The sequence below is a fragment of the Carcharodon carcharias genome, chromosome 1 (assembly GCF_017639515.1).
Source record: "Carcharodon carcharias isolate sCarCar2 chromosome 1, sCarCar2.pri, whole genome shotgun sequence".
Taxonomy (NCBI): Eukaryota; Metazoa; Chordata; class Chondrichthyes; order Lamniformes; family Lamnidae; genus Carcharodon; species Carcharodon carcharias.
In genome coordinates this window covers 11,865,545-11,889,372 of record NC_054467.1, presented here as the reverse complement: position 1 = coordinate 11,889,372, position 23,828 = coordinate 11,865,545, and the positions used below count along the sequence as shown (strand labels likewise).

Below are 23,828 nucleotides of genomic sequence, written 5' to 3'. Positions count from 1 at the left end.
AAAAGGGTTTAAATTACTATATTGACCGCTTGATCTTCTATCATTTGACCTCTTGAGTGAGTTTCAGTTTTGTGTTACACTTCTTGCCATCATTTATTCTTCTCACTGGCTGTCGAATTCAATTGAAGTTTATCTTGCATCTCACTAAGTTTGTATTAATGATGCCATTTTCATTAACCCTGCAGTACAAATGTCGTCATGTCTCAGCAACAAGGAGATTATTGACGGTAATAATAACACAGTTGATGCTGCTGCCATGACAACAGAGTTAAACCAAATAAAATGCCCACTTAAAATAAATGAATGTTCTCAACAGCAATAGATCATAAGGAATGATTCCAAAGCTGCAATTTAATCTTAGGACTCAGATAAAATGCTTTAAATTGCTTGAGATCTGTTGTTATGGTTTCTATTGCCATCTTAACCTCTTGATGAGATTACTATCTTTTAACATTATTCCTTATTGTCCACTATTCTTCTCTGTATGATCAGTTGCCTTTAAGTATATAAGTAGCTGATTTGAGCAATACTGCTGGAAAGTAATTCACCTTTGGATTATCAGCATTGTATTTACCAACTGGTTCGAGGCAAATGGATGACCAATTGTCCTTTTACCCATCTCCAATATTCTCCCTCCATCTGGACCCCTCCCTCTGGATTCTTACCTTCTCTCGATCTTTTCATTGAAAACTGTCGGCGCGACATTAGTCGTCTCAATTTCTCTGCTCCTCTCACCCATTCTAACCTGTCTCTCTCTGAACTTACTGCACTCCATTCTCTCAGGTCCAACCCTGACATTGTCATCAAACCCGCTGACAAGGGTGGTGCTGTTGTTGTCTGGCGCACTGACCTCTACCTCGCGGAGGCTGAGCGTCAACTCGCAGACACTTCCTCCTACCTCTCCCTGGACCATGACCCCACCACTGAACATCAAGCCACTGTTTCCAGGACTGTCACTGACCTCATCTCCTCTGGGGATCTCCCTCCCACAGCTTCCAACCTGATAGTCGCCCAACCTCGGACGGCCCGCTTCTATCTCCTACCCAAAATCCACAAACAGAACTGCCCGGTAGACTGATCGTCTCAGCTTGCTCCTGCCCCACAGAACTCATTTCTCGTTATCTTGACTCCCTTCTCTCTCCTCTTGTCCAGTCCCTTCCCACCTACATCCGTGATTCCTCTGACACCTTACGTCACATCAACAATTTCCAGTTCCCTGGCCCCTACCGCTTGGTCTTCACCATGGACGTCCAATCCCTCTACACCTCCATCCCCCACCAGGATGGTCTGAGGGCCCTTAGCTTCTTCCTTGAACAGAGGCCCGAACAATCCCCTTCCACCACTACTCTCCTCCGTCTGGCTGAACTTGTTCTCACGCTGAACAATTTCTCCTTCAACTCCTCTCACTTCCTCCAAATAAAAGGTGTGGCTATGGGTACCCGCATGGGCCCCAGCTATGCCTGTCTCTTTATGGGGTATGTGGAACATTCCTTGTTGCAGTCCTACTCCGGCCCCCTTCCACAACTCTTTCTCCGGTACATCGATGATTACTTCGGTGCCGCTTCATGCTCTCGTCAGGACTTGGAAAAATGTATTAATTTTGCTTCCAATCTCCACCCCTCCATCATTTTCACATGGTCCATCTCTGACACTTCCCTTCCCTTCCTTGACCTCTCTGTCTCAATCTCTGGTGATAGACTGTCCACCAATATCCATTACAAACCCACCGACTCCCACAGCTATCTCGACTACAGCTCCTCACACCCCGCTTCCTGTAAGGACTCCATCCCATTCTCTCAGTTCCTTCGCCTCCGTCGCATCTGTTCCGATGATGCTACATTCAAAAACAGTTCCTCTGACATGTCCTCCTTCTTCCTTAACCGAGGTTTTCCACCCACGGTCGTTGACAGGGCCCTCAACCGTGTCCGGCCCATCTCCCGCGCATCCGCCCTCACGCCTTCTCCTCCCTCCCAGAAACATGATAGGGTCCCCCTTGTCCTCACTTATCACCCCACCAGCCTCCGCATTCAAAGGATCATCCTCCGCCATTTCCGCCAACTCCAGCATGATGCCACCACCAAACACATCTTCCCTTCACCCCCCTTATCGGCATTCCGTAGGGACCGCTCCCTCCGGGACACCCTGGTCCACTCCTCCATCACCCCCTACTCCTCAACCCCCTCCAATGGCACAACCCCATGCCCACGCAAAAGATGCAACACCTGCCCCTTCACTTCCTCTCTCCTCACCGTCCAAGGACCCAAACACTCCTTTCAAGTGAAGCAGCATTTCACTTGCATTTCCCCCAACTTAGTCTACTGCATTTGTTGCTCCCAATGTGGTCTCCTCTACATTGGAGAGACCAAACGTAAACTGGGCGACCGCTTTGCAGAACACCTGCGGTCTGTCCGCAAGAATGACCCAAACCTCCCTGTCGCTTGCCATTTTAACACTCCACCCTGCTCTCTTGCCCACATGTCTGTCCTTGGCTTGCTGCATTGTTCCAGTGAAGCCCAACGCAAACCGGAGGAACAACACCTCATCTTCCGACTAGGCACTTTACAGCCTTCCGGACTGAATATTGAATTCAATAACTTTAGGTCGTGAGCTCCCTCCCCCATCCCCACCCCCTTTCTGTTTCCCCCTTTCTTTTTTTTTCCAATAAATTATAAAGATTTTCCTTTTCCCACCTATTTCCATTATATAAAAAAAAACCCCACTAGAGCTATACCTTGAGTGCCCTACCATCCATTCTTAATTAGCACATTCGTTTAGATAATATCACCAACTTTAACTTTAACACCTATGTGTTCTATTGTACTATTGTCGTTGACATCTTTTGATGATCTGCTTCTATCACTGCTTGTTTGTCCCTACAACCACACCCCCCCCCTCCACCTCTCTGTCTCTCTATCTCTCCGCCCCCCACACACACACCTTAAACCAGCTTATATTTCAGCTCTTTCCTGGACTCGAACTCAAGTTCTGTCGAATGGTCATGAGGACTCGAAACGTCAACTCTTTTCTTCTCCGCCGATGCTGCCAGACCTGCTGAGTTTTTCCAGGTAATTCTGTTTTTGTTTTGTGACCAATTGTTTTACTGGTTAGGCCAGACACAAGGACAAAAACAATCTTGCCGTGTGCTGGACAATAGGTTCAGCTCCTGTTACAGATTCTGTTGGTGATCATCTGAAGGGTATTAAGTATAATTTATGGTCAAGGCGAATATCTACTGGAACTCTTTGAAGTTGTAACTAAATCCGTGGAGAAGGACTATCCAAAGAATGTACCTGCCTTTGATTTTGAAATAGTTCACACGACACATTTGTGAACAGGATTAAAGTGCAAGGAATTGATTGTGTTTATTCAGCTTCATTTGAAAATTAATGAATTGGTAAAATTGGTTGAAAATGGAGAAGGGTGTTTTGGAAATAGGTGTCTACTGGGATCTGTCATTGGTCTAATGAGCATGTTACTGAGGTCGCAAAGATTACGTAGGGTATACGGCACAAAAACAAGCCATTCGGCTCAACCAGCCCGCGTGTTTATGTGCCACTTGAGCCTCCCCCCATCTTTTCTCATCTAAATCCGCCTTTGTATCCTTTCCTTTCTCCCGCAAATGCTTATCTAGCTTCCCTTTAGATTTTCTTCAATTACTATGATAGGATGATGCTGGAATTCACTTTCAGTTGAAATGGGACGTGATCCTGCTTTTCAGAATATTGGCTTGCATGCATAATGTAAATAGGACATTTAACAGTTTGTGATAATTAGGTTTGGCACCTTTTATCAAAGCTTGGCAGAACTTGGGAGGTGGGGTGGTTGGGGGGGTACAGGGGGTTGGTGGGGATGGGCCAGTACATGCCTTGGGAAAATAACCTTTCTCAAAGACTGAATATTGAGCCCAGTTCTCTTAACTGTAAAACAAAAACAGAATTACCTGGAAAAACTCAGCAGGTCTGGCAGCATCGGCGGAGAAGAAAAGAGTTGACGTTTCGAGTCCTCATGACCCTTCGACAGAACTTGAGTTCGAGTCCAGGAAAGAGCTGAAATATAAGCTGGTTTAAGTTGTGTGTGTGGGGGGGCGGAGAGATAGAGAGACAGAGAGGTGGAGGGGGTTGGTGTGGTTGTAGGGACAAACAAGCAGTGATAGAAGCAGATCATCAAAAGATATCAACGACAATAGTACAATAGAACACATAGGTGTTAAAGTTAAAGTTGGTGATATTATCTAAACGAATGTGCTAATTAAGAATGGATGGTAGGGCACTCAAGGTATAGCTCTAGTGGGTTTTTTTTTAATAATGGAAATAGGTGGGAAAAGGAAAATCTTTATAATTTATTGGAAAAAAAAAGGGAAGGGGGAAACAGAAAGGGGGTGGGGATGGGGGAGGGAGCTCACGACCTAAAGTTGTTGAATTCAATATTCAGTCCGGAAGGCTGTAAAGTCCCTAGTCGGAAGATGAGGTGTTGTTCCTCCAGTTTGCGTTGGGCTTCACTGGAACAATGCAGCAAGCCAAGGACAGACATGTGGGCAAGAGAGCAGGGTGGAGTGTTAAAATGGCAAGCGACAGGGAGGTTTGGGTCATTCTTGCGGACAGACCGCAGGTGTTCTGCAAAGCGGTCGCCGAGCTTACGTTTGGTCTCTCCAATGTAGAGGAGACCACATTGGGAGCAACGAATGCAGTAGACTAAGTTGGGGGAAATGCAAGTGAAATGCTGCTTCACTTGAAAGGAGTGTTTGGGTCCTTGGACGGTGAGGAGAGAGGAAGTGAAGGGGCAGGTGTTGCATCTTTTGCGTGGGCATGGGGTTGTGCCATTGGAGGGGGTTGAGGAGTAGGGGGTGATGGAGGAGCGGACCAGGGTGTCCCGGAGGGAGCGATCCCTACGGAATGCCGATAAGGGGGGTGAAGGGAAGATGTGTTTGGTGGTGGCATCATGCTGGAGTTGGCGGAAATGGCGGAGGATGATCCTTTGAATGCGGAGGCTGGTGGGGTGATAAGTGAGGACAAGGGGGACCCTATCATGTTTCTGGGAGGGAGGAGAAGGAGTGAGGGTGGATGCGCAGGAGATGGGCCGGACACGGTTGAGGGCCCTGTCAACGACCGTGGTTGGAAAACCTTGGTTAAGGAAGAAGGAGGACATGTCAGAGGAACTGTTTTTGAATGTAGCATCATCGGAACAGATGCGATGGAGGCGAAGGAACTGAGAGAATGGGATGGAGTCCTTACAGGAAGCAGGGTGTGAGGAGCTGTAGTCGAGATAGCTGTGGGAGTCGGTGGGTTTGTAATGGATATTGGTGGACAGTCTATCACCAGAGATTGAGACAGAGAGGTCAAGGAAGGGAAGGGAAGTGTCAGAGATGGACCACGTGAAAATGATGGAGGGGTGGAGATTGGAAGCAAAATTAATACATTTTTCCAAGTCCTGACGAGAGCATGAAGCGGCACCGAAGTAATCATCAATGTACCGGAGAAAGAGTTGTGGAAGGGGGCCGGAGTAGGACTGGAACAAGGAATGTTCCACATACCCCATAAAGAGACAGGCATAGCTGGGGCCCATGCGGGTACCCATAGCCACACCTTTTATTTGGAGGAAGTGAGAGGAGTTGAAAGAGAAATTGTTCAGCGTGAGAACAAGTTCAGCCAGACGGAGGAGAGTAGTGGTGGATGGGGATTGTTCGGGCCTCTGTTCAAGGAAGAAGCTAAGGGCCCTCAGACCATCCTGGTGGGGGATGGAGGTGTAGAGGGATTGGACGTCCATGGTGAAGAGGAAGCGGTAGCGGCCAGGGGACTGGAAATTGTTGATGTGACGTAAGGTGTCAGAGGAATCACGGATGTAGGTGGGAAGGGACTGGACAAGGGGAGAGAGAAGAGAGTCAAGATAACGAGAAATGAGTTCTGTGGGGCAGGAGCAAGCTGAGACGATCGGTCCACCGGGGCAGTTCTGTTTGTGGATTTTGGGTAGGAGATAGAAGCGGGCCGTCCGAGGTTGGGCGACTATCAGGTTGGAAGCTGTGGGAGGGAGATCCCCAGAGGAGATGAGGTCAGTGACAGTCCTGGAAACAATGGCTTGATGTTCAGTGGTGGGGTCATGGTCCAGGGAGAGGTAGGAGGAAGTGTCTGCGAGTTGACGCTCAGCCTCCGCGAGGTGAAGGTCAGTGCGCCAGACAACAACAGCACCACCCTTGTCAGCGGGTTTGATGACAATGTCAGGGTTGGACCTGAGAGAATGTAACTCTATTAACTGTACTCTATTCCTGTCTAGCGCAAAGTCATTTTTGTGCTTAGAAACACAGATTACCCAGAAATGTCAATTAAACAACAGATTGGGAGGCTTTTAAATTGGTGCTTTAAAAAATTATTCAATAATGTGATTTTGAATAGGAATTGACTCATTGTTAAGCTTCAGCATTCAATTCAATTTTTTTTCTAATCTTTCATGGGATGAGTGTTTCTGGCAAGGCCAACATTTGTTGCCCATTTCTGATTGATTTACTAGGCCATTTCAGAGGGCAGTTTAGAGTCAACCACAATATTGTGGATCTGGAGTCACATGTTGGCCAGACCCGGTAAGGATGGTAGATTTCCTTCCCTAAAGGACATTAACAGCAGATAGGTTTTTGCTTGCAAAACTCAGAACATAACGTCTAACATTACATGTGACTGTGATTAGGCAGCATTTGCTGAACAATCCCCAGTGGGCTAGGAATTACACTAATAACCAATTTAAGATCATCAGTTGGACTGTTAATATAATTCATTTAATGCTTGTTAGAAGCCACATATATTCATATGCGGGGACCTGTCCTCTACAGGCAAAAGAATCTGTCCAGACGTTGCACTTTTTTGAATGAACGAGCATGGGAGACAGAAGCAACCTGGTGCATTCACCATGGCAATGTGTTAACCAATCTGAGCCGATTGCCAACCAATCGGCACCCCTTTTCTCATGCTATATAAATAGTTGTTTCCTTTGAAGTTTGGTATTCTTGCATCTGTCCTGGTGAATGCAAGAAGAGAAGCTTCGACAGCATGTCTATTTTCTCAGCAACTGGAGTGCAGTTCCTAATGATCTAGCTTTAATATTATGCTGTAAACCCCACCAAAGAGGATGAAAGAAATGTATTGAAAAGAGGGCAACGTTTTGAAATGTCACCTTGCTGTTAAGTTTAAATAAAGACAAACAGACAACCTGTTGGAAAAATTGAGCCATCTGGTTGAAAAATGGGATGGACGTTCACAAAGCAAAGTGGGATAGGTGATCACAGAGTAAGAGATATAGATGTATAAAATTAATAAGCTGCAAACAAGACTGGTGATTAGCATATTTCCCCTGTGGAGTAGCAGGTGTGTGAACAGCGTCTCAGCAGAAGAAAGTAATGTTGTGTCAATCAAGCTGGAAGAAAATCTGATAATAACTGGTTTGAAAGTAATAAAGACAGGAGGATAAGCCACTCCTAGGTGATCAAATACCATATCAACATGACATATGCTCCGCTGCTGAGATGGTAGGAATAGTCTCTGTGGAACATAGCGTACTACAATTAAATAATTCAGGCTCCACTGTTAGATTGGTGTCTCACCAGATTACCTTTGGGGATATTGAAATTGTTCACAGTTTATCATTTTAGAAGCACATATGTGAATATTCATCTCCATCAGAGTGCTCTATATGTGGAGTACAACCCATGATGGTGTAAATAATACCTGGCCTGTGGGTGGAGGGAGCTCAGTGACCTTTTTGTCACTGCACACCTTGCCATTAATATCACAGCAGCTAAAATTTTGCAATGAGGTAATTCTGCATACTGCACAGGTCCAGCAATCTCAGTGTAAACACGGCAAATTCACTGAGGCCTGCATCATGGCAATAGAGAAACAGGGCTAGGCCTTCAGCCCCTCGAGCCAATACCCCACCATTCAATTTGATTGTGGCTGATGTGCACCTTAACTCCATTTACCCACCTTTGATCCATAGCCATTAATAAACAAGCCTGACAAAGATCTATCAATCGTAAACTCTGAGAGACCCAGCCAATTATGCGGGCCCTTTCAGAGTCACTGCCCACAGCAGCAATCTGTCCTCACTTACCAAAGAAAGTGTTGAGATGCTGTCTGTCTGAAATTAGCACTTTTTTAAGATGTACTTGCAGTGAATAATACTCTGTGAAGTTGTGTGTGTGACAGTCGGCTCAAGTTACTTGACATAAATATTATGGAACCAGCCTTGGGGATGCCACCTTCTTTATTCAGCCTGTCAATGCTCTACCTGTGAATGATTTCCAGGATGGTCTCATCAAGTTTTCTTTTTAACAGGGCAAAGGACTTGACCCTCCCTGTTCAAGCCTGATTCCGCCGATTTATCTTGTTCTTGAAGCAGAAACATAGTACCAAGACCTTGAACGCGGGTGGGGCATTGTCAGCATCATGGAGCTGCATGCTTTCCGGATGCTGGAACTTATATGCCTCTTTTAGATGAAGCCACTTTAGGACTTGTTGGCATGCACACGGGTTGCGGTAAGCACTTGTTAGCTCTAAGGTGACTGTGCATCTTGAGCATTACTTGGACTGCTTCCATTGTGCCAAGACTGAAAATGAGTGCTGTTCGGACAGCAGGAACAGATGAAAGAGTTATCAACAAAGAGCTTGCATTTATAGTGTGCAAGGGTATGGGGAAAAGGCAGGATAATGCTCATTTGGAGAGCCAGTGTAGACACAGTGGGCCAAATGGCCTCCTTCTGCACCATTAACAGTTCTGTGATAATGCCTTCCACAACCTGACAATGTCCCAAAGTGCTTTATTGAGTGTAGCCACTGTTGTAATGTAGATGTTGTCCAGGACACTGGGGATAACTCCTCTCTTTGTAAAAGATCCCATGACATTTTGACATTCACTTGAGAGGGGCTTAATGTCTCATCCAAAAGATGGCACTTCTGACAGTGCAGCACACTCAATTCAGCGCAGGACTTGTGTGTTAGCCTGAATTTTTAGTTATATACCTCAATGCCCTGAAAGCATAGAGGTTAATATTGAATTTTTCTATAATTTACACCTTGCTTGTCTGCAACAGACACTTTGGAGGAGAGTTATCCACTGACAGTTCCCTCTGATGTTCACTCCTGCCAAACAAGGCATCCATGATAAAAAAAAACTGCTGATGCTGGAAATCCAAAACAAAAACAGAATTACCTGGAAAAACTCAGCAGGTCTGGCAGCATCGGCGGAGAAGAAGAGTTGACGTTTCGAGTCCTCATGACCATTCGACAGAAATTGAGTTCGAGCAAGAAAGAGTTGAAATATAAGCTGGTTTAAGGTGTGTGTGTGGGGGGCGGAGAGAGAGAGAGGTGGAGTGGGGGTGTGGTTGTAGGGACAAACAAGCAGTGATAGAAGCAGATCATCAAAAGATGTCAACAACAATAATACAAAAGAACACATAGGTGTTAAAGTTGGTGATATTATCTAAACGAATGTGCTAATTAAGAATGGATGGTAGGGCACTCAAGGTATAGCTCTACTGGGGGTGGGGAGAGCATAAAAGATGTAAAAATAAATAAATTTTTTTTTCTTTTTTTATAATGGAAATAGGTGGGAAAAGGAAAATCTATATAATTTATTGGGAAAAAAAGAGAAAAGGAAGGGGGAAACAGAAAGGGGGTGGGGATGGGGGAGGGAGCTCACGACCTAAAGTTGTTGAATTTAATATTCAGTCCGGATGGCTGTAAAGTGCCTAGTCGGAAGATGAGGTGTTGTTCCTCCAGTTTGCGTTGGGCTTCACTGGAACAATGCAGCAAGCCAAGGACAGACATGTGGGCAAGAGAGCAGGGTGGAGTGTTAAAATGGCAAACGACAGGGAGGTTTGGGTCATTCTTGCGGACAGACCACAGGTGTTCTGCAAAGCGGTCGCCCAGTTTACGTTTGGTCTCTCCAATGTAGAGGAGACCACATTGGGAGCAACGAATGCAGTAGACTAAGTTGGGGAAAATGCAAGTGAAATGCTGCTTCACTTGAAAGGAGTGTTTGGGTCCTTGGACGGTGAGGAGAGGGGAAGTGAAGGGGCAGGTATTGCATCTTTTGCGTGGGCATGGGGTTGTGCCGTAGGAGGGGGTTGAGGAGTAGGGGGTGATGGAGGAGTGGACCAGGGTGTCCCGGAGGGAGCGATCCCTACGGAATGCCGATAGGGGGGGGTGAAGGGAAGATGTGTTTGGTGGTGGCATCATGCTGGAGTTGGCGGAAATGGCGGAGGATGATCCTTTGAATGCGGAGGCTGGTGGGGTGATAAGTGAGGACAAGGGGGACCCTATCATGTTTCTGGGAGGGAGGAGAAGGCGTGAGGGCGGATGCGCGGGAGATGGGCCGGACACGGTTGAGGGCCCTGTCAACGACCGTGGGTGGAAAACCTCGGTTAAGGAAGAAGGAGGACATGTCAGAGGAACTGTTTTTGAATGTAGCATCATCGGAACAGATGCGACGGAGGCGAAGGAACTGAGAGAATGGGATGGAGTCCTTACAGGAAGCGGGGTGTGAGGAGCTGTAGTCGAGATAGCTGTGGGAGTCGGTGGGTTTGTAATGGATATTGGTGGACAGTCTATCACCAGAGATTGAGACAGAGAGGTCAAGGAAGGGAAGGGAAGTGTCAGAGATGGACCACGTGAAAATGATGGAGGGGTGGAGATTGGAAGCAAAATTAATACATTTTTCCAAGTCCCGATGAGAGCATGAAGCAGCACCGAAGTAATCATCGATGTACCGGAGAAAGAGTTGTAGAAGGGGGCCGGAGTAGGACTGGAACAAGGAATGTTCCACATACCCCATAAAGAGACAGGCATAGCTGGGGCCCATGCGGGTACCCATAGCCACACCTTTTATTTGGAGGAAGTGAGAGGAGTTGAAGGAGAAATTGTTCAGCGTGAGAACAAGTTCAGCCAGACGGAGGAGAGTAGTGGTGGATGGGGATTGTTCGGGCCTCTGTTCGAGGAAGAAGCTAAGGGCCCTCAGACCATCCTGGTGGGGGATGGAGGTGTAGAGGGATTGGACGTCCATGGTGAAGAGGAAGCGGTTGGGGCCAGGGAACTGGAAATTGTTGATGTGACGTAAGGTGTCAGAGGAATCACGGATGTAGGTGGGAAGGGACTGGACAAGGGGAGAGAGAAGAGAGTCAAGATAACGAGAAATTAGTTCCATGGGGCAGGAGCAAGCTGAGACGATCGGTCTACCGGAGCAGTTCTGTTTGTGGATTTTGGGTAGGAGATAGAAGCGGACCGTCCGAGGTTGGGCGACTATCAGGTTGGAAGCTGTGGGAGGGAGATCCCCAGAGGAGATGAGGTCAGTGACAGTCCTGGAAATCCATGATCTCATTCCAGATTCAGTCTTTGCTCTAGCTATTTGGATTATTGCATTGCCTTTGCCCCCTGTGCAATTTCAGGGTTTAAAATAACTCATCGAGCACCAAAGAAGTACACCCTAGCATGAATGAATGTGCCTCCTGTTTGGATAGTTTGCTGTGCATGCTGAAAAGCTCACCTTTTTAGTACACCTACTGAGATGAGTAAAATCATCTATTGAGCAGTGTTCTTTGTTACCCACTGCTAAACCATAACTCTCAGTTAATCCTTGATTAATGTGCCGATAGCAATTCCTAGGCTACAGCATCCACTTTTGACTGATTTTTTTAACGCCCCGATACACAATGGCTGTTTCACATACATACACTATTCCTGTAATACTCTTAACTATAAACCACTGCTATTGGAGCAACTTAGCAGTTCGGTTCTTGAACTGAGGAGGTTGTTCGCTGTATTTTTCAATCAATTTGAGTGAGGATTTTCATCCACTTATTGACCTAGATGCCTTAATAGATAGCTCAGATGTCTTGTATATGTCCCAAGTAATATTTGGTGATTTCAGCTTTCGGAACAGTGGCCAGATTTTCCACTTAATGTGGTATAAAGTGGGACGTACTAACAAGTTGACACTATTACGTTTCAGTAGGTGTCATTCCCATCTTCAAGTTACAGGAGAAAATTCTGTTGATCAAGCTGACTTGCTTAAAAATATGGCATTTGAACAATAAGAGAACCATGGGCAGGATTTTTGTTTTGGGATCCTGACATTGGGATAAAATGTGGGTCATGACCCCATACTGTATTAGACAGTCACCTGACACAGTTTGGCCAATTCATAACCAAAGGCCACGCTCACTCTCCAATTAAAGTTGGTGGGTGGGATCCCAACACTGGAGGGCCAATAGGACTGAGAGCGGCAGCCTGCTGATGCAAGTCAGGGACAGGGAGGGCTCCTCAAGATAGAGGTGCCCTCTCAGCACTTGTGCAAGCTTTGAAAATAAAAACTGGCCGCAGTTGCGAGACCACCATTGTGGAAGGGAAGGCCCTCCACCAGTGTGTCCTGTGTGTCCAACTGTGGTCATCTTTCTCCACTGGTGCCGGTGGGAGAGGGGAGTGGGGAAGCAACTTGGGAGGGTGCGAGGAGTGGCTTAAATCATTTGAGAGCACTGCTCCTTCCCAGCTTGTGGCCATGAGCCTGCCTCCTTTCATTGGTCTTGTTTTGTCTGTGGCAAGGGGCCCACCTGCCTACTGGAAGATCTCATTTGACAGGGGGAAGAGGGGACTTTAACAGAAAATTTAATTGCTTCAGTTGGCTATCTGCTGCTTGCAGGTGGGCAGCCATTTCATCTCTGACCCAGCCTTCTTGAAAATGGCCTAAAGGTGGGAAGATGCCGATAAACTGGCACGTTCCTGTCCTGTGGCACCTGCTTGGCCAACTCCAGTCTCGCCATAAACATTTGACAATCAGCCCTATGTCTTACTTGATAGCCAAATTACTGCTTTTGTGATGAAAAGGAAAATTTAAACAAATGGTTATGATTTGTCATGACATGTCTGGGGAAAGCCAGCATTGCAATTCTGTACCAGTGAACCAAGTTTCTGTCAGGATTGGTCAGCTCAGTTGGCTGGACAGCTGGTTTGTGATGCAGAGTGACGCCAACAGCACGGGTTCAATTCCCGTACCGGCTGAGGTCATCCATGAAGACCCGCCTTCTTAACCTCTCCCCTCGCCTGAGGTGTGGTGACCTTCAGGTTAACTTGCCACCAGTCGTCTCTCTCTCTCTCTCTCTCTCTCTCTCTAATGAGAGAGCAGCCTATGGTCCTCTGGGACTACGGCAATTTTCATTTCATAGTTCAAACGACAAGTTTATTTTCATTTCTGTTCAATTCTCAGCTGCCCTGAAATGCTTTTGCTCCTGATTGGTCTAACAAACAATTTACGCCAAAGAAAAATTTGGTTAAAAAAAATATAGAAAAAATGTTTTGGATTGCTTAAACTATAATATTTTGTGTCACATGCTTGGGAGGAATGTGTGACTTTAGACTTTTGGTTCTCTAAGTTCTACCCTTCACCTGAGGATTTTCCCTCACATTTTATGCCCCCCCCCCCACCCATCCTTCCCTCTCGACCGTGAGTGGGGTGGGATGCAGGAGGCTTCAAAATTAATTGTGGTGCTGGGAGCTGCCATGTCTGTTGCCCACCCACCCCCGCTTGCATTTTTCCAGTAGCAGGGTAGGTGTTGGCTGGACCCTTCCTTGGGCCAATTGAGGTGCGGATTTACTACAGTGATATCTGGACTCCAAGGGTTAAATTACAAGGAGCGTTTACACAAATGAGGGTTGTATTCCCTGCAATTCAGAACATTAATTGGTAAGTTTTCAAGACATTCAAGGAAAGGGATAGGGTAGGTAACCCCACTGTTTGGGGAGTCTGAAACTAGGGGACATTTATTTATTCCTTAATGGGATGTGGGTTTCGCTGGCAAGGACAGCACTTGTTGCCCACCTCTGCCTTTGAAATGAGCTCAGCCCCTTCGGAGGGCACTTGAGAGCCAGCCAAAATACCGTGGATCTGCAGTCACATACTGGACCTTCCCTAAAGCACAGTAGTGAACTAGGTGGACTTTTACAATGGTTATGAGGCTTCATGGTCAGCAGTACTGAGACTGGCTTCCTTGGGTTTTATTAATTGAATTGAAATTTCACCCGCTGCCCCGGTGAGATTTGAACCCATGTCCCCAGTGCGTTAGCTGGGCCTTTAGATTATTACTCCAATGACATGACCACTGTACCCTCATCTCACATTGGTCTGGCTTCTATTTTTAGACTTTCAGGAGTGAAATCACACAAAGGGTGGTCAAAGTTTGGAATTCTCTTCTGCAAATGGCACCCAGTGCTCGGCCAATTGTTATCTTTAAATCTGAGATGGGTAAACTTGTGTTAACCAAAGGTACTGAGGAACATGAAACAAAGACAGGGATAAGGAGTTAGGTCACAGATCAGCCATGATCTCATTTGAGTGGTGGAACAGGCTCGAAGGGCTGAATGGCCTCCTCCTGTTCCCTTATTCCTATGTGCTATAAGAAGCACTTATCCTGCTCTGCTGTTCCATCTAAAATTGCCAATATAATGCTAATATTAAAAAAATTAACCTGATTTATCATTTCTGCAACCTACTTAAAGCCATCATTTTGAATTTTTAAATATCAATAATTATACAATGCCTCACTTGTTTCCAGGTTTTGTGCATAATACCCCCACAGCTTACAATTAGTTTTAATAATTTGAAATTTCGATCATCTGCATCAAATAAAGAAAGCAATGCTTGCTGCAGTTTTTCTTCTATGCAGAAACCAAAACATTTCCTCCATGTTTTTTATTATAAAGGACAACTTTACACTTTTTTGCTTCAACTTCTTTATTAAACCAGCAAACAGCAATGCCCTTCAGGGAAGTTCATAAAATTGATTAGAGAAGAGAAACAATTTGTCTTTTAAACAGTCTCTGTTTATTGCCGCAGACGAGCAGTGTGAGATTTCCCACTAGTGCCTTCGATACCAAATTAGAATCTCTTCTTCTTTCAGTTGAATCTGGAGACAGAAGCTGGCTTGACCAGTTTGTATGTCACTGAATGGTTGAATAATCAAGGGGGAGGGATGAAAGGGGATAACTGACAACAACAATCCTGGGGATTACCAGAAACTGAACTGGACTAACCATATGAATACTGTGGCTACAAGAGCAGCTCAGAGGCTGGAAATTCTGTGGAAAGCAACTCACCTGCTTACTCGCCAAAGCCTGTCCGCCATCTACAAGGCACAAGTCAGGACTATGGTGGAATAATCTCCACTTGACTGGTTGAATGCAGCTCCAACAACATTGAGAAACCCTACACCACCCAGGACAAAGCTGCCAGTTCATTGGCACCCCATCCACTACCTTTTAAACTCCCTCCACCACCAATGCGCAGTGGCAGCAGTGTGTACCACCTACAAGGTGCACTGCAGCAACTTATCAAGGCTCTTTTTACAGGGCCTCCCAAACCCAAAACCTCTACCATCTATTAGGACAAGGACTGCAGACGCAAGGAAACACCACCACCTACAACTCTCCCTCCAAGTTATACACCATCCTAACTTGGAACTATATCGTTGTTCCTTCACTGTCACTGGGTCAAAATCCTGGAACTCCCTTCCTAAAAGCATTGCAGGTGTATCTACACCACATGGACTGCAACAGTTCAAAAAGGCAGCTCACCACCACCTTCTTGAGGGCAGTTGGGGATGGGCAATAAATGCTGGCCTAGCCAGCAATGCTGAGGACCTGTGAATTAATAATTTTTTTAAAAATCAATTGGAGGCAACATGAAGAAAAATTGAAGGAGCACTCAATGTACACCTTCAAGACCATTTACAAATTGAACTTCCACAAGAATTTCCTCTGGTCACAATTATTATCAATGTCAGAAATCTAGCAGAAAGATTCTCAGTGTACACTCTTGCAGTTATTTTCTGAAGATGGTTTTGAAATTTAACTAGGCGATTAAACAAGATATCTTTTATGATATCTTTACAATATCTTTAACAGTTGGAAGTCACCTTAGCTTTGTTAGGTAGAGAAGGAAGATGGGAAAAGGGCAGGCAAATGCGATGAGAGCTATTTGCCAGTTTGATAACCAATGGCCGACACAGACTGGTTGGGCTGAATGCTTGCATTTTGGTGCTGTAAAATCTCAGCATTTCTTATGCAGAGCAACTGTTGCCCAAATCTTCTAGAACACCTGTAAGCAACCTGTAATCAGATTGGTTAAAAACGCTGAAATGTAATTGCATCAAGTAATTCACTTGCTAAAGAAAATTAAGGTTCATTTGCAAGGCAAGTTAATTAGTCTACTTTGTGAAACAGCAACAAACATATATCAAATTATATTGTGACACAAGCACCCAAACTGAATATACAAATTCCCAAAGCCAAGAAGTGATGGCTGGCGTTTGACTCATTTTGTACAATAGCTGACAAGATTATCCCAGAAATTTACATAGAGAAAGCATTAAGTTTGACAACTGGATTAGTATAATAAAATTAACCCATCACTGATTGACGGGGTGAAAAGATGGCATCAGCTGTGTTGCTAAAATTGAGCAGATTTTGTTTTGCATTGAGAATATTCATTTGAAATCAGAAACTGATTCAGATTCACTGGATTGTGACTGTATCCTTTTTTTGTGTGTGCTGGTTCAATCAGATGTGCCTGTCAAAAGGAATAGCACGTATCTATGCTTTGAAATCTCAATTCTGGGTTGAAAAAAAAGAAAAAAAATCCCTGTAATGGAGAGTACCATAGGCACATGGGGCAGAATTGAATAACGCCTATCTATTATCATCGCTGTGATTTCTCTTCACTGTGGTGTGGGATTACCAAGTCTCCAGGAATTAAAGATTCATCTGTTCGACACTGCTTTTAGTTACCCTGTGGAAAAATTATAAGGCCACTTTTTAAAAAAAAACTGGTGTTTTATTAATTTCCTTTGAACACTCATTTATTAGTTGTAAACAAATATCCTAATGGGAAAAATAGGGTTGCTTGATTGCCATTCAATCAGTTAATGGAAACTCTGTTCACTTCAATTAGAATGGAAAGATGATGTGGTGTGAGGGTGGTTCAGTGTCCAGTAGCAGGAGGGTGAGAATGGGGTGGTTGGAGGTGGGAGGGTTATGTCCAATCAGAATTGGCAACTCGACTGCTGTAGGGAAATCAGAATTTGAGAGGCAGATATGGTTTCATGAAAATTTGGCAGCGTAATTCAGAAAATGGAACTTTTGTTATTTGTAAGAAGCACTCCACGATCTCGAATATCACTTCCTGTTTCTGAGAGAGAAGCAACAGTTTCCGTGCTTTCACTTCTTCAGATTCAGATGGAGACTCTGTCTGTTTCTGGGCATCTCTTTTATTGTTGCTTTAGGACCTTGCTTCCTCAAGCAATTTTCCCATACAACCCCATTTAACACTCAAAAATTAATGGAATATCAGATGCAGACAAAAACAAATTAGTAATAAAGCAGCGTGGCAATGTTGAGTATATAATTATTAAAGTTTAAGTCTTATAGATCAACATATAAATATGAAATTCTGTGTTTTTAAAGTACCTTGTATAATGGTATTATTTTATGTACTCACCAGTTCGTTACTTCATCTGAACTGCTCCAAATTGTGGATCTTGGCCAGGAGGCAGTGGAAGCACAAGTTGATGATCTTGTGGCTGATGTAGCCCAGATTGTTTGCAGCACCAGGGTGACTGGCACTCAGACAGGCTGCAGCTCAGCAGGGGAAGCATTGCTGCCAGGTTCATGGTTGGCTCTGGGCTTTGCCACACAAGTGGCTTTGGGCAAGAGCCGATGGCCCAGGGAGTGACCAAGTGATGAGCAGGGCAAGGACAGGGCCAGATACCGATGCCTTGGTGCCCATGTGGGGCGCAGTCTCAGAGGAGGTTAAGTTTGTTACCCCATTCACTGTTTCTGATAGCTCAATTGGGATTGCGAACCACCATTTGGGAGCCACTGCTCTAGGATCTCTTGCAAAGATCTGTAGGTTGGATTTAATTTTGAATCAGTAATGTGCATGTTAGTGCTCTTCTTCAGCCATACCTCATCTGCCTATCTGTAGAAATTAACCTTCTGTGCCTTGTTTGCTCTTTCCTTGTGTATATGTACATGTTCTCCTTCTACCTCGCTCTATATCTGTCATCTGCAGTTGAAAGAGGGTGCATGTAGTTACTAACAGTTACATTATTTTCCCTGCATCTCCCTTCTAAAATGCCAACATAGAACCTGATGTGAAGAATCTTAAAAAGAAAAGGCCGACAGGTTAAAAAAAAACTTATTAATACAGCTGGTTCAATGAAGGAGCAACCAAAAATAAAATAAAATAGACCAATCTTTGAGGTGTACCTTAAGTAAGAAGGTTTGCTCCATCACTTGAGATCAGGATTTGTCTGTTTTCTATTCCTGCTGTGATGTACTGTGTAACAAGAGGCCAACATCCTTCAGTCATTTTTGATTGAAGTACACTGGCCTTTTGGTGTTTTGTTGTGATACCTGTTACTGAAGAGAAAAGGATGTAGGCTACATTAAACACTTTGAACTGCAGCAGTACGTAGTTTATGGAAAACATATAAAAAAAATAGGGAATGCATTATTCCAGTATGAAGCCTTCAGTCATCTCAGGAGCACTGAAGTCCATGAACTTCATACTTATGCATTATGTCATTGAGGCTTATGTTAGAATGTTGCTGTTAATCTCTCCCATTTTTTTTCCATTGATCAGTGTTTTTGTTTAAAACTGTAGAGGAAAAATGTCCTTTTTCCTTGTCATTTTCTCCCCTTTTTTTCCCCCTGAAGGTGTGACTGTGCAATGAGGTATTCTGTGCAGGTTCCTGTTACTCTCTGGCCCCAAATGACTGCTCATTATGTTCAAGCTCTGATGAATGTTTCTTTTTTCTTGGACTTTCTGTCAAAGGTCATTGCATAGCATTTGGGAAGAGAAACCCTGATTGATGCTGTCCCTAAGCCAGAGGCAGGAAGTCCACTTGCAGCCACTGCCAAAAGCACCTCCCCCCCTCCCCCCCCACCCCCTCTGGGATGAACTAATGCAGTACAAACCATGGATGGGACTTTACCTGTTAGGGTTGCCATATCCTCCTGGAGGTAGCATCACATGACCAACTGCCGCACCCCTGAGCTCATACTATTGGTCACCCAACATGGCTATACTGCCTTCCCACACCAATAGCAAAGCAAATAGGCTCTTTGGGCAGGATTTTCTAGTCCTGCCTCCCGCAGGTCCCGTGATGATTCCTGCGGTGGGTGGGAACAGAAAATTTAAGTCTTCGTTATCTGACAGGATGATTCTCAACACTTAGTCGAGCAGCCATTTCCCCTCACGTCCAATTTTTAAAAATATAATTGATAACCAGGTGTTCAAAGAGTTCCTTTTATAAAACAATGATTTTTTTCTCCCAGGTTGTTTTGCAGAAGTGTTCTGGAGATTAATCTTTTATTCCTGGAGATTCCAGTGCAATCCTGGAGGGGTTGATAACTCAGCTGTTCACTAGTACTCGCTGAATGAGGGGAATATTCTTAAAAACTGTTGGGTTTCCTGAAACAATTCCTCAGTTGCTAATGTGGATGCACCACTTGTGATCCTTACGAAGGCTGCTTCAAGGGAACATTTTTCAACTGGTGCTTTCCCCAAACCAGCCAATAATATGATCATCCTGTTGTGTGTTTGTATTTAATCCCTGCATTTATTTAAAAAACAATCACAGCTGGATTTAGTTTAAATATCTCACCGTTCTGTGTCTGGCAGAGTACCTATTTATGTGGAATTATTATGGATCAAAAGAAACAAAAAAAACTTTTAAAACCTTATCCAATTTGAAGGAGTACCATTGGAAGCAATTTGTTTGCTGCTAACTCAGTTTGCCATGTGTGAAGTTTCCAGATTCGTCCAGCAACTGAATGTGGGCTGAAGCCATATTTTGTGTCGGGTATCTTGTGCTGTGCCCTACTTTGTAATGTGTCTCTTTTTTTTGCATTCAGTAATTTCAATTGTGAAGTAGAAATACAAAGGAATAAAAATCTCATTCTCGGGACTTGCCCACATACTGCAATGAAATGTGCACTTGTATGATCAAGAGAAAGCTGCATTCTTTAGAGATGCGGTTTTACCGATAAATGGTAAACCAAGATCCTGTCTGCCCTCTTGGATTGCTGTAAAATACCCCACAACATTATCTGAAGAGGAACAGCTACCCCCAGTGCTCTGAACAATATTTGTCTCTCGACTACCATCACTGAGGACGGTTGTCTCATTATAAATAAAAACAGAAAGTGCTGATAAAACTCAGCAGGTCTGGCAGCATCTGTGGAGAGAGAAATAGAGTTAACGTTTCGAGTCTGTACGACTCTTTTTCAGAGCTACTTTTACATTCAATTCCCCAGAGCTCTGAAGAAGAGCCATACGGACTCGAAACGTTAACTCTGTTTCTCTCTCCACAGATGCTGCCAGACTTGCTGAGTTTTACTAGTGTTTTCTGTTTTTATTTCAGATTTCTAGCATCTGCAGTGTTTTACTTTTATATTATGGTTGTCTCATTGCTCTTGTAGGACATTACTGTGTTCACATTGGCTGTTGTGTTTACCTTCATTATTAAAATAAAGCACTTCATTGGTTGTAAAATGCTTTGGAACATCCAGAGGATATGAAAGGTGCTATATGAATGCACATTCACTTTTTTATATCATGGGATGTGAATGAAACTGGCAAGGTCGTCATTTCTTGCCTATCCTAAATTGCCCTTCAGAAGGTGGTGGTAAGCAGCATTCTTGAACTGTTGCAGTCCATGTCATGCAAGCACACCCACAGTGCTGTTAGGAAGAGAGTTCCAGCTACACTGAAGGAACGGTGATATAGTTCCAAGTCAAGGTGGTGTGTAGCTAGGGAACTTGCTGGTGATGGTGTTTCCCTGAGTCTGCTGCTCTTATTCTTCTCAATGGCCATTGTTATAAGCCCTATTTGATTTATTTCATCCATAAACTATGGATTTGCCACATCACCTTGATGTTATACATTGAATCATCATATTAAAAACATTGCCTTTATCATGCTTTTGGTGCTCACCTTTAAACCTTGCTACGCTGTTACTAGAATGTAGAGCAGTAGTGCTTGGCTTATCTGGGCATTCATTCCAGAGGGTGAAAGTTCATGGATTGTTTTAACCCTTCATGTAAAAATAATGATCTGAAATTACATCTACAAAAAAAAAATCTACAAAGCAAGTGACAAATGAAAACAGCAATAGATGCTGAATCCAGAGCGTGACTCCGCAGTGTAATAGCTGTTATATATGTGTATGCCTGACAGAGAATATTGTAAATATTTAAATTGCTTTGTCAACTTTACCAAAATAGGACATTCCAGACAGAAATGAGCTTTATAAACAGTCATCCTGCATTTAAAGGAAATTAACATTGTGGCTGTTTTAAACTGACATCTCCTTTGCTTTTGATTAATAGGAAGGATAGTTTAAGGTGAATCCCTTTGTTCCCACATTAAATAGAATAAAAGCAAAGAACTGCGGATGCTGGAAATCCAAAACAAAAACAGAAACAGAAATACCTGGAAAAACTCAGCAGGTCTGGCAGCATCGGCGGAGAAGAGCACAGTTGACGTTTCGAGTCCTCATATAGAATAATGTTTTTCTTTGTTTCAGTAAGATGTTGAGTATGGCATTAGTATGGGTCTATCAATAGCTTATTCTGTTTGCAGTTTTGTTTTTATCTTTATTAAAACTGTGCTGAAAATAGCTGACTCAGAGTTTGAGGTTGGATTGTGATGCAGTTCACTTCACGGTGTTGTTATTGCAGCCTGTTCTGTACATTAATTTGATGAAATGGGTTTTAAAAGGGCATTAGCCGCTGATAAAAAAAGGTGGTGCTTATTGGATTAGATCCTGCTCTTTGGGTGTTGTAATTCTTTAAAGATCTCCTGCAGCAAGACGTCACGACTGAAACCACATTGAAATGAGGGGCTACAGCAGATGCTGTAATCTTTCAAATTAAAAATAAATGATTTTTTTTTAAATCTGGGAGATGATCTCTGATTCCCAGTCTGGCTGAATATCTGAATCCTGAACACCCTTTCAATATGATTTCACTCCAATAATGTGCTTGTACTTTGTGTCTCTGTGCCGTGGTCTTGGCTTCGTAATGATGCACATAATTTAGCATAAGTGCAGCATGTGTCCCATCAGTTTGCCAAATCGCACTGGCTGAGAACGTCTCCGTGAAGTTGTCTAGTAGCAGTTTGACCTTGCACTTGTTGCAGCTGGTGGCAGAGTTCTTTAACAATTAAAGTATTAAATATCTCTTGTCTCTGAGTTAGAAGGCCATGGTTTCAAGCCTCCTGTCAGGCGTATAGCACACAATCAAGGCTGACACTTCAGTACAGTGCTGAAGGAGTACTGCACTTCCAGCATTGAGATAAAATATTAAACAGAGACTCCTTTTGCCTTCTCAGGTGAATGTTACAGATTCCTTGATACCATGCGAAGAAGAGCAGGAGAGGTTTTCCCTGGTGTCCTGGCCGATATTTATCCCTTGGCCGACCACCAAAACAGATGATCAGGTCATTTATCTTAATGCTGTTTGTAAGACCTGGCTGGCTGCTGCATTTTCATACATTGCAACAGTGACAACACTTCAAAACTACTTAATTAGCTGTAAGTCGTTTTCGAATTACCAGAGGATATGAAAGACCCTGGGCTGGATTTAATGCAGTTCATTGCAGTGGGAAACTTGTAGGCTGAGCCCACTTAATTGCAGGAGAGGCCCCAAATCAGTTTCCAGCTGGCGGAAAAACCTCCCCCAATTTAAGTTATGATCAGTCTGTTAATTCTTTATATTAAAAGAATATCTGAACTATCCAAACATGCAGCTGGTACTGCCTTGAAAGAATTTTTCTCGAACCATTAGAGAAGAGGGCGGAAGGGACTGACGTGGGATTCCTGGCTGCCAGTTTTTGGGGGGGGGGGATGTCAATTAAACTCATTACAGAGCCAATTGACCCATTCTCCCTGAGCCCACTACAATAAACTGAAGATGGTTGATGAGAAGGAACCAGCTCCCAAGAAGGGAGCTAAGAAAGTCTTAAAGAAACTGGCAGCAAAGGGTGGCAAGAAGTGGCGAAGGTCCAGGAAGGAGAGTTACTCCATTTACAACTATAAAGTGATGAAGCAGATTCACCCCGACACTGACATCTCCTCCAAGGCCATGAGTATCATGAACTCACTCGTGAGCGATATTTTCGAGTGCATCACGGGTGAGGCTTCCCACCTGGCCCATTACAACAAGCGCAGCACCATCAGCTCCCAGGAGATCCAGACTGCCGTGAGCCTGCTGCTGCCTTGGGAACTGGCCAAGCATGCCGTGTCGGAAGGGAGAAAGGCAGTGACCAAGTACACCAGCTCCAAGTAAAACACCACAATGGACTGAAAAAAACACACAATTCAGTGAAGGCTCAGGGATTAAATGGAGACTACATTACTTTCCTGTGCCTCCTGAAGGTTGCCCAACTAACACTGACAGGATTGCCAACAGCCTCCCGGGGAGGGGATCCCTCACCATCCGACACTTTGTGCCTGATCAAGGGACCTCATGTGGGCAGGGCTGTGCCCTTGCCTCCAAACCCCCTGCTTCTCCCTCATCCATGATCCCCACCTTGTGATACTCATCCTCCACTTCACTCACCTTTTGTTCTGGGTGACTCTGGGCCTCTGGTAGTTGCATTGCCGCCGGCAGCCACTGGTTCCCACTGACTCTAGGTCATGAGGAGCTACTGGCCTCAGTTTGGCTAGCAGCTCTTAGCGGGTGGGACTTCCATCTCTGGGGACCTGAATCGCAGGGAGAGCCCAATTTGAGAGTCTG

General features: G+C 44.4%; 2 protein-coding genes across 2 annotated transcripts in view; both read left to right on the top strand.

The window, feature by feature from the left end:
- Positions 1-23,828, top strand: part of LOC121277357 (serine-rich coiled-coil domain-containing protein 1-like) — an 898,837-nt gene that overhangs the window by 58,199 nt on the left and 816,810 nt on the right. The gene's annotated exons all lie outside the window — the stretch shown is intronic.
- LOC121277528 (histone H2B-like) lies at positions 23,004-23,378 on the top strand. Its single transcript, XM_041187114.1, has one exon. It carries the CDS (start codon positions 23,004-23,006, stop codon positions 23,376-23,378), a length of 375 nt encoding a protein of 124 aa, XP_041043048.1.

What these genes read in the sequence shown, in the direction of transcription:
- LOC121277528 (XM_041187114.1), top strand. Translation starts at nt 23,004, where the DNA reads ATGGTTGATGAGAAGGAACCAGCTCCCAAGAAGGGAGCTAAGAAAGTC.